At 31.6% G+C, this 11328-nt stretch overlaps 2 protein-coding genes and 1 pseudogene across 2 annotated transcripts; all 3 read right to left on the reverse strand.

Annotated features, from left to right (window-relative positions):
- Nucleotides 1–220: 220 nt before the first annotated feature.
- LOC110648497 (short chain aldehyde dehydrogenase 1-like) lies at nucleotides 221–1308 on the reverse strand. Its single transcript, XM_021802748.2, has 2 exons — nucleotides 1200–1308; nucleotides 221–1064 (listed from the first exon to the last, which is right to left on the reverse strand). The coding sequence occupies exons 1-2, from the start codon at nucleotides 1235–1237 to the stop codon at nucleotides 266–268; spliced, it is 837 nt and encodes a 278-aa protein (XP_021658440.2). The 5' UTR covers nucleotides 1238–1308; the 3' UTR covers nucleotides 221–265.
- Nucleotides 1309–4344: 3036 nt separating this feature from the next.
- LOC131180274 (short chain aldehyde dehydrogenase 1-like) lies at nucleotides 4345–5524 on the reverse strand. The gene is made up of 2 exons (XM_058147876.1): nucleotides 5419–5524; nucleotides 4345–5262 (listed from the first exon to the last, which is right to left on the reverse strand). The coding sequence occupies exons 1-2, from the start codon at nucleotides 5457–5459 to the stop codon at nucleotides 4464–4466; spliced, it is 840 nt and encodes a 279-aa protein (XP_058003859.1). The 5' UTR covers nucleotides 5460–5524; the 3' UTR covers nucleotides 4345–4463.
- A 1644-nt stretch (nucleotides 5525–7168) lies between these two features.
- On the reverse strand, nucleotides 7169–8095 carry LOC131180156 (short chain aldehyde dehydrogenase 1-like; annotated as a pseudogene).
- Nucleotides 8096–11328: the final 3233 nt, after the last annotated feature.

Here is an 11328-nt window from a genome sequence, read left to right on the forward strand (position 1 = left end):
CAAATGTATATATATATAGTCATATAAATCGGCAAGATTTTGTCTACTGAATACAAATTAAATTAGTATAAAAACATACAAATCAACAGGGGTTTATTTATTAAAAATACTCTAATATCAAATTGAGTTGACCTGAAACTCATTGATAATATCATGTCACTATTATAAGCATAATATCACAGTCAACTTGAGAAGCAGCGTCCAGAAATAATTATGAAGAAAAAAAAAAATCCCTTTATCGAAATTGCGTGGTTAAGACGCCATCTTAAGAAAATAGACTTTTGAGTGCATTCGGAAGGGTGGGATTGGTAAGACTGTAGCCACCATCAACCACCAAGTTGATCCCACTCACATACTTGGACTCGTCACTTGCTAGATACAAGGCTGCCTCTGCTATATCTTCTGGTTCTAAAACCACCCCTTTCAAATTCCCAGTGGACGAAATTAACTCTTCAGCCTCCTTCTTCCCCAACTTCAGACTTTTTGTAAACAATGGGGTTGCAACACCAAATGGTGAAATACTGTTGACCCTTATCCCATATTGCCCCAACTCCACGCATAAGTTCTTGGCAAGCCCCACTACTGCATTTTTTGATGCTGTATATGCATTGGATGCAGTATCCATATAACAAACTGAAGCCCCACTAGATGTGAAGAGTATGCACCCTTTCTTGGCTGGGATCATCACTCTGGCAGCATGCTTGGCACCCAAGAAGTAACCGAACACATTCACATCAAATACCCTCTTAAAATTTTCATTAGTGGAAGTCAATATTCCCGATTCTGCTTTGCCTCCAATTCCAGCATTGTTGAACATGATATCGAGCTTTCCATACTTGGAGACAGCTGTATCCACAGCGTTTTTGACATCTGATTCATTAGTTACATCGCAATGGACATAAGAGAAAGTTTCTTGGGAGCTAAATTCTTGGCAGAGGGCATGTCCAAGCTCATCTTGGACATCTGCAATCAGTACCTTGGCTCCATGTTGGACAAATAGCCTGGCGGTGCTCTCCCCAATTCCACTTGCGCCACCGGTTATCAATGCTACCTTGCCTTCTAGCCTGCAAATTAGAAAGGCCTTTAGTATAGATTTTTAGGGAAATTAATCTTCACTTAAAATTAATTACAAATTAACCTGAAACATGTTATGTAAAAGAGATATACAAGATAAAAGGATCATTGAGGAGTGATTTTACCTTCTAGTGGTGGAAGTTGCTGAATGGCTGGAACTCATCTTTTCGCGGAGTTGATGGAAATTATATATATATATATTCACTCTTAAAACAAAGAAATGATAATGATTGTGATGAGATTAATGTCTTTCTTCATTGTGCATTAGCTAGACCTCTTTATAGGCAAGGAGCAAGTTGATTATTCTTTCTATATGCATGCTTGTGGTTTGACTGTGCATGATTGAAACATTTCCACATAGACGTTTCGCATCATAATAATCTGGAAGAGTGGCGGCTTGCAACATTATTCAAAGCGATTATTTGTTGAATAAAAAACACACGTCCATCCTGAAAAGAAATCAGAAAATGTGGGCCGTGCATGCGAGTGATAATTCGCCAATATACAGTTATTGTAATGGAATGATTAGGAAGTATTTAGTAGCTAATAGCTGATAAGGATCTAATTAGGTGAATTAAAGTGTTTGATAAATTTAAAAAATAAAACGATAACTGATAATTGATTTGATTTTATTTTTTATTTTGACCTTATTATCCCTTTTCATTTAACTCAAAAATTATATTATTAATATTTTCATATTTTTTTATTTATAATTTTAATATTTTAATTAATGTATTTCAACTTTATTAAATTATTTTTTTATTAATAACATAAATTATAAAATATTTATTTATATCTAAAAACTTAAAATTAATTATAAGTTTTTTCTTTATCAACAATAATAATTATTTTATTATTTTATCTATATTTATAAAGTTGTTTAATTATTTTTTAAAAAAAATTAATTATTTTCTTATTTCAGTAATAAAATAAATGATATAATATAATAGATTAATAATTATATATTTATTTTAATAATATAATAAATGATATAATATATTAATTTAATATTATATATTTAATTTAATAATAAAATAAATAATGTAATATAATAAATTTATAATTTTATATTTATTTCAATAATAAAATAAATTATATAATATATATCTTTATAAGTCATTTCACATATCAACAGCAACAACAACAGCTAAATATAGTTTTACTAAATACTTAACATAAATTAGCTATCATCAGCTACCAACTATCAGCTAATAGTAACAGCTATCATTTAACAGTTATCAGCCGTATTCAACATTTAAACCAAACAATCCCCTAATCTATTCAAAAGTAATTATCAATGGGGAAAAATTAAAATAACAATTAAAAAAGAAGTGAAAACATTCAAACATTTTGTTTTTTTATTTTATTCTCTCAGCGTTCAAACCCAACGTCAGCCTTACGATGGGTGTTATCCTTCAACTATGATATCAGCACAAATTTTAATAATTGTGCTTAAATTTATATAATTATAACACTATAATCTTTCAATTTAAAATATAATATAAAATTTTTTCAATTTTTTAATTTTGCACAATAAACTTTTAATCACCGATTTCCAGTTAAATGCTAACGTAGACAAAGTTAGCACTTAGTTAGCATTTCTGTCTCTTCTCTCTTGTCACATGTAGTAAGATTGTCCTTCAATTTTACTAATTGTAACACCATTGTCTTTCAACTTTACAAATGACAAAGTCAAAAAATAATAATATTATAAATGACAAGGTTAAAAGATAACAATGTTACAACTAGTAAAGTCAATAGATAATCTTATTGCACGTGACATGAGAGAATAGAGAGATGTTGACTAAACGTCACGTTGGACTTATCCACATTATCATTTAATCAGAAATCAATGATTAAAAATTAGAGAAATTTTATTGCATAAAATTTAAAAATTAAATAAATTTTATATTACATTTTTAAGTTAAGTGACTATGATATTATAATACATAAATTTAGAAATAATTATTAAAATTTCTCTAATATAATTATACGATAACTACTATAAAATCCTAATTATACTGCAACCCTTATCTCACACACACACATATATATATATATATATATATATATATATATATATATATATATATATATATATGTGTGTGTGTGTGTGTGTGAAAAAGGTAAGGATGCCATAATAATTAGTCAGTGTAATTACATGAAATTCAATATAATTAATCATTAATTAACATTATTATACTCACTATAATTATATTGAAAATTTTTTCCAAAAAATGCCTCAAGAAAAGGCTATTTCCAAGGATAAATGGAGTCCAATCATGCTATGGAAAAATTGGAGGTTGTGGCTGGTTTGGTAAAGAAACAGATAAGTAGGGGAAGATTGGAGGATATCGGAAATTGAAGCAAACTATTATGGCGTAGATCCAGTTTATTTTATAGTAAGGGTTCGTTTTGGCAGGCGTTGGCATCCCATGTTAGCTTCTTTTTCTGTAGCTCTTTTGTTGCCCCGTGTTGGTTTTCCAGTTTCTCTGCCAGGTGTCTTGAGCTTGCATTTCCAGGTGTGGCTCTAGCTTTATATGGGGCTGAGTTAGCTGTTGAGAGACCAAGAGCTTGTTTAACATTAATATTGACAATATTGTAGAGAAAAATACTCTTTTAAATATATTAATTAAAAAATATTAATAAATAATTTATTAAATTTAATAAGTTTTAATTATAAAAATATTAAAATAATAAAATTATTTTTTAATTATTTTTTTAATACTTAAAAAGTAGTTTTCATCTCAACCTTAATGCTAAACAAACACTAAGATTATTGTCTCGCTTGGTAGAAGGTCTCTAAGTTTGAGATTAATGTCCTTAAGTTTGAGATTAATGTCCTTTTTTTTCATGTTTTGGTGCTGCAATTCTTCCAAGGGGCAGTTTCCCTCAATGGTCTAGTTTCCAGCTATTGCTATGTTTTAAGCTTTGGGTTTCATTTGAGGTCCAACGTCCTGTTCAGGTCCTTACCAGTATTTTTATCTTGCTTCCTCTGTTCATTAGCATTTTTTTTTTGGCAGTTTCTTTAGTTGCTTGGGCAGTCTTGGTTGAGGTAGTTTTCGCTTTGCTAAACATAATAGAATAAGTCTTAAGTGTATCTTAAGGCAATATCTCCCCTTTTTATGGTTAAGGCTATGATAAACAATAGAAAAATTTTCTTTTATTTGTTTTTTTATTGCAGTACACAAGAATACACTTCCATGATGCTTAAATAGCAAACCCAAAATATTAAAAAAAAATGAACAATCAGTTTAAACGGAGAATTTATTTGCCCATTAAAACTATAAGAATTTATTTACTAACTGGCCATCAAAAGAAAGAAAAAGCTTGTAATCTCCATCGCCATTATCATGTTATTATTGTATTTAGATGTGAAACATGTCATCTTAAGAAGATAGGCTTTTGAGTGCATTGGGAAGGGTAGGATTGGTAAGACTGTAGCCACCATCAACCACCAAGTTGATCCCACTCACATACTTGGACTCGTCGCTTGCTAGATACAAGGCTGCATGTGCTATATCTTCTGGTTCCAAGATCACCCCTTTCAAAGTCCCTGCTGATGATAATAATTCTTCAGCCTCCTTCTTCCCCAAATTCAAATGTTTTGTCAGCGATGGTGTTACAACACCAGCAGGTGAAATACTGTTAACCCTTATTCCATATTGCCCCAACTCCACGGATAAGTTCTTGGCAAGCCCCACCACTGCATGTTTTGAAGCTGTATATGCATTTGATGCAGTATCTGAGAAACATACGGAAACTAGACTTGAAGTAAAGAGTATGCAGCCTTTCTTGGCTGGAATCATCACTTTGGCGGCATGTTTCGCCCCCAAGAAGCCACCGAAAACATTCACATCAAACACCCGCTTAAAATTTTCATTATTAGAAGTGGATATTCCTGATTCTGGGCCCCCTCCGATTCCAGCATTGTTGAACATGATATCGAGCTTTCCATACCTGGAGATAACTGTATCCACAGCATTTTTAACATCTGAGTCTGAAGTTACATCGCAGTGGACATAAGAGATTGTTCCTTGGGAGCTGAATTCTTGGCAGAGGGCGTGCCCAAGCTTATCTTGGACATCTGCAATCAGTACCTCGGCTCCATGTTGGACAAAAACTCTGGCGATGCTCTCACCTATTCCACTAGCGGCACCAGTTATCAGTGCTACCTTGCCTTCTAACCTGCAAAAAGGCAGCTTGTAAAGATTTTTGAGGAAATTAATTAGGATTCACTTAAAATTACAAATTAACTTTTAGGAAAATGTGTCTGTGAAAAGGCCTGAAATGTGCAAGGTGTGTGGCAGATAAAAGGAATTGAAGACTGAGGAATGCTTCTACCTTCTAGCCATGGAAGTTGTTGATGAATGGCTGGAACTCATCTTTTTTCAGAGTTGAAGTGATTCACCGTAGAAGAAGAGATTGTATTGTGCTTATGAAGAGTTTGGTGTCTTTCTTCATAGTAACTAGACCTTTTATAGGGCAATGAACAACTTGATTCTCTATATCCTTGAGTGAACGTGTGGCATTGGAACACAAATTATTTCTACGTTGACATCTCACATCATAATCTGGATCTGTGGCGGAAAATTTTGTAGAATAAAATAAGAAAATGTCGGCGGCCGGTGAGCATATCATTTGACGAGCTGGTCTTTTTTGCACAACTCAAATTCTTGTTATTTCCATTATGATAAAATTCAGAACATCCTCATGTTTTCTGGTCAACAAGTTGAATATTTCTAATCAATAATAACGCAGAGGCCAAATTACAAAAGAAATTCAAAACGTTTTTGCACAATTGCAATTTAATTTTAAGATTTCAATTTTTGTGAATTATATTAAATTAATACACTTTTATTCTAATTTTATTCAATGCCTGAAATTGAATTGGGTAAATGTGTTTTGATGATGTGACGTACCACCTGAAATATTTTATTATTACCGAATAAAATCCACATGCCACATAACTGGTTTGAAAAAAATCTTTACACAAAGTTGACTTCTGCAATCATGGTTAATAATTTATTTAGGTTATGTTTTTGCTCTGTTTTATTTTGGCAGCCTCTGTTTTCACATTATGGCTATTACCTAGTAGTGTTTTGGGGGGTGGGATGGCATCTAATGAGGGAACTTTAGTATTGAATTTTATACCATCTTTTATAATCCACTTGGTTACATTTAAGATAGTTTCAAGAGTTTGATTTTTGAGTTTTCATAATATAAGTCAATTATGGTATGAATAATTCTTGCTTTAAATTTATGAAAAAATTTTACTTACACTTAATTTATTATAAATTTAAAATATAAATATGTGTATTTTATCATATATCTTGTATTTTATAAACTCAATATACAAGATATATATAATAAGATCTAATTATTAAATGGTCAAATACATCTCTAGACATCTAAATTATTGCGTTTTTATCTAATAGACATTTGAACTTTTTTTTTTTTTTTACCTAAATCACATTTCAACTAAATAAGAACGTATCACTTAAACACAAAATTACATGTAACAGCCAATGCGCATCTGACTTGGCAAACATCTGCCAAATGGACAAAAAAATAAATCTGAGGTGGCAAAATGGGCTATGGGTGATTGTATTTGACACCAAAAGTTAGTAATACCAAAATGGACTATGAGGTGCCAAATGGGCTAGGCTTAATCACATTTAGGACTTGCATCGAGGTTGGGCCAAGTCTAGAATATCCCCTCAATATGTTCAATAATATACATCTCTATAAAAGAGTTTTAATTTAATGACATTTGAATAGTCTCTATAATTATAAAATATCTAATTAAAATATTAATTAAACTAAATAATAATAATAATAATAAATATATTTCCCCTATATTTATGTAGTGCATATTTCACATTTCTAAAAATTTTATTTATATTTCAGTCTCTTAACCAGTACACTCAATAATTATGCCACATACAACATTAAAATTATAAATTCTCCTACATTTTGGACTCAAGGAATATATATATATATATATATATATATATATATAACGATGTAGGGTAAGGTGAGTGTTGCACTTGACCATCACATGTATATCAGAAATCAACTAGGGAATTGAAATTTAATTGGGTCTCTCAAGACGCAAGAATTCTTTCACTGTTTCTCCAAAGGCCACATTGGTGGTGCTATAACCTCCATCAACCACTAAATTCAACCCACTAACATACCCGGACTGATCACTACCTTGGAACAAAGCAGCCTCAGCCACATCATTTGCTTCCATAACAGCCTCTTTCAGGCTGGCTGATGCACCCATAATCTCCTTCACCGTATTCTGGTCAATCCCTCCCATTGGTTCCCTCAGCATCGGAGTTGCCACCCCATAAGGCGAAATGCAGTTGACTCTAATCCCGTATTTCCCCAATTCTACACACAAGTTTTTGGTAAGTCCAACCAACGCATGTTTAGACACAGCATAAAAGTGAGAGAGACTCCCATGGCTCACGGAAGCAACACTGGAAGTGAAAATAATGCTTCCTGTTCTTGCTGGGATCATAGCACTAGCAGCATGTTTGGCTCCCAGGAATGATCCATACACATTAACATCAAAAACTTCCTTGTAACTTTTATACTCAACTCCCAAGATGCTTGGACATGCTTGGTCGGGAGTTCCGGCTTTGTTGAACATGATGTCAAGCTTACCATGCTTTGAAATGGTCGTGTTTATGGCATTTTGGACACCAGTTTCACTAGTAACGTCACAGTGAACATAAAATCGGAGCCGATTTCATTACATACAGAGTGGCCTAAGTCATCCTGGATGTCGGCAATTACAACGTTGGCACCATGTCGAGCGAAGAGTCTTACTGTACTCTCGCCGATCCCACTCGCTGCGCCTGTTATCAGGGCTACCTTGCCTTCCGACCTGCACAACAATTATTATCCTTTAACAAAAAAATCTAATCACTAAATTTATGTACAACTTAAGCTAATTTGAAACTTATAATTACCTCTTGGCAATGGCAGCAAGTGAAGAAAAGCATTTCATTTTTCTAGTGCTATGATGGGTTATGATATCTAGCTAGCAAGCTGTGGGAGGTCTTTTAATTGGCATGTTAATATATATATATATATATATATGGTGGGGCAAAGCAAAGAATCTCAGTTGTGAAAAAAATAAATACATTAACTACCAACTACCTAAGTGGTAAAGATGCAGACGTACCACTGCTGAAATTGGTTTGACATGCATGCATGGAGTTTGACAATTGGTCCAATCCTAAATTTATCACTAGCCGGCTTTTAATTATGAAATTATATGTCTCACTAGCATTTCTTAATTACATTTCGATCCATGTATCCCCTTGTCAAACCATGTGTGCACACTAATTGGAATTTAATTTTTATTCCAAACAGAAAATTTCAAATTAGGGATTGCTTTTCTTCAATTTACCGATTTGAAATCTATCTTCTATACATATTATTATTAATGAAATAGTCACAACATAAGTTTGATACCATTGACTTGAAATTATAAGTCACAATCTTTGCTAGCCCCATAAATGGTATGTTAGAAGTTACACTATGCAAGATATTATGAAGTAACTATTGTAAGAATTAGTGTTGTGTATATTTGTGTAAGTAATTAAATTGCTAATATATCTATTTTGTTTATCTAGCCAGATTAAAAATCTTTATCGATACAATATTTTTTTACTATTTAATTTTAATCGCTTAATATTTTATATTTTTATAAAAATTTCATTTTTAATATTTACTTTTAGTCCCTCATATGTAAATTTCTAATTTTGCTCTACAATATTTTAAATAAAAAACAACCATTATTTTTTCATCTTAATATATTATTTAATATCACTAACTTAAATTGAATAGCGAAAATGAACGAGTGGGTCGAGATAAGAGTATATGAAAAATTTAGATGAGTTTACTTAGATTTGGACCAATCACTTTTAAAAAATTAGAACCAACCAATTAGTTAATTGTTCATCAACTCTTATAAATCATTTAAACTTGTTATAATTTTTAAATGTGAGACTCTTGACAGATAAATAACGTAAAAAAATATGCACAGTAATTTGTAAAATAAATTTTATTAACAAAAGAAATTATTACTCCACGAGATTTGGGATAGGAAAGAAGACAATTATTAAGAGGATAACTAATCACCTCTTAAAAATTTGAAAAGTTTTATCTCCCTAATTATTTAGAAAATTAGGGATTATTTTTCAATTAGCATCGATGTAACAATGACTCAAGGGCGACGACACTTTCCCAAGTGCCATTATTGTCAAAACAATTGTTATTGTACTTAATTAAGGGAAAGTAATTTGCAGCATGATCGCACAAACACGTCTTTTCAATTTTGTTTGTCGGAATATAAAGGAAAAGAAAGCTTTATTAATTAATATTAATTTGGATTAATTGCAGATGAAATTCTTTGAAGTCATTAACGATCATATAATCTTGGTTAAACTAACGATTGACTATGTGTGATTATAATCTGTGTGGGATTTTGAGGTTGAGAGCCATTCTTGGAAAGCATATATATTCTTAAAATCTGGAGTCCCATATTAAAAAGAGAAAGCAGTTACAACGGGTGGTCAAGAGCCAATTAAATATTTGGTTTTGAACATCTTAACATAATTAGTTAAAACTCAAGGAAGCTCAATCTTCACATTTCATGAACTTTTGCTTCCAATTCATTCATTCACATATACTCTTTCAATTCAGTAATATGGCATTAGAGTAGATCGAACTTAATTTCATTCATTGCAGTTTTTCAATGTTTTCGTTGCATTCAAATTTAGGTTTCTGAAGGAAGACTTAATTAAGTTCATTCACATTCACTCTTTCAATTCAATGATATGGAATCAGAGTAGATCGAACTCAATTTCTTTCGATTCAATTTTTTGGTATTTTCACTACATTCAAATTTCAAGAGAAAGATTTAAGTTTCAAGTGTCAACCAGATGCCCTAATATATTATCACTTGAAGGAAAGTTTTAAGAGCCCCACATCTAAAAAAGAAAGTAATTCTAATGAGTTTAAAAGGGTGAAAACCACTGCATTTAAGTTTCATTTTCAAGGAAGATTTAAATTTCAAATGTCAACCAGACATCCTAGTTGCCACTTGAAGGAAAGTGTCAAGAGTCCCACCTCTAAAAGAGAGAATTATAATGAGTTTATAATGGTTAAGGACTAACTAACTAATTTATTAGTTCTAACCTTCTAACAATACTTAGTTCAAGTCCAAATAAATTCAATCTTTATACTTTATGAACTATTGCCTCTACTACATTCATTCACTTCTATCTTTTTAATTTAGTGATGCGATGAGATAAATTATAATTCAATTATATTATTTAAAAATAATTATATGCTTGACATTATTATTTGAATACCCGTTGACCCCGTGTAGCTTAAAATGAGCATTGATTTTGATGATAACAAAACTCAAAGAGAATCTATCTAACCCAACTTTAAAGTGATGTGTAGATTCTTTGTCTTATTACTAAAGAATTCTTGAAGTTGCATCTAATGAGAAAGGGTACTCAAAGGCATTTTAAGACAAATACAAAATGAGAAAAGGACAAGACTATGGAAGCCAAGACTCAAAGAAAAGGTATGAAAGGCATAGTATTAAGGAGTGAGTTTTAGGTCTTTTGTGAAAAGAATGAATGAGAATTTAGTCATATGGAGCTCAAAAATAAAATTTTATCTTCTGATTACTTTTTCTCATCATGACCTTGGATACTACCATTGAAATATTTTTTAAGGTCTAAATCATTTGACATTGCAAGTTGAGATATGCAGCTGTTGACTTAGTTTGCTAACTGGTTTGCTAAATTTTTCAGTTTGCTAATGAGTTTGCTAAAAAAGTTAGTTTACTAACCAGTTTACTGACTGCTCCTAAAATTTCATTAGTTTGCTAATTTATCAGAGCTGCTCAACTTCGCACAAAAGGACAAAATAACGGCTATTTTGTCTTGGACAGTGTGTGTAACGTTCCAAAAGGGTTTCAAACGGTCTAAAATAATTTGGGACTATAAATACACATTCTCTACTTCATTTACACTTGATGAAAGCTTACATTTGAACTCCAATCTTGATTTTTCATTTATTGCTTTCATTCAAGAGCTTTAAAGATTTTGAGCTACCATTGGTAAATCAACTCATTTCTTCTTTATAGTTTGATTTGTATTGAGTAAGAGTGAGTGTTGAAACATTAAATTGCATTTAAGAGAGGTTGTACAAGCACCT

The sequence above is a fragment of the Hevea brasiliensis genome, chromosome 5 (genome assembly GCF_030052815.1).
Source record: "Hevea brasiliensis isolate MT/VB/25A 57/8 chromosome 5, ASM3005281v1, whole genome shotgun sequence".
NCBI classification, from domain to species: Eukaryota; Viridiplantae; Streptophyta; class Magnoliopsida; order Malpighiales; family Euphorbiaceae; genus Hevea; species Hevea brasiliensis.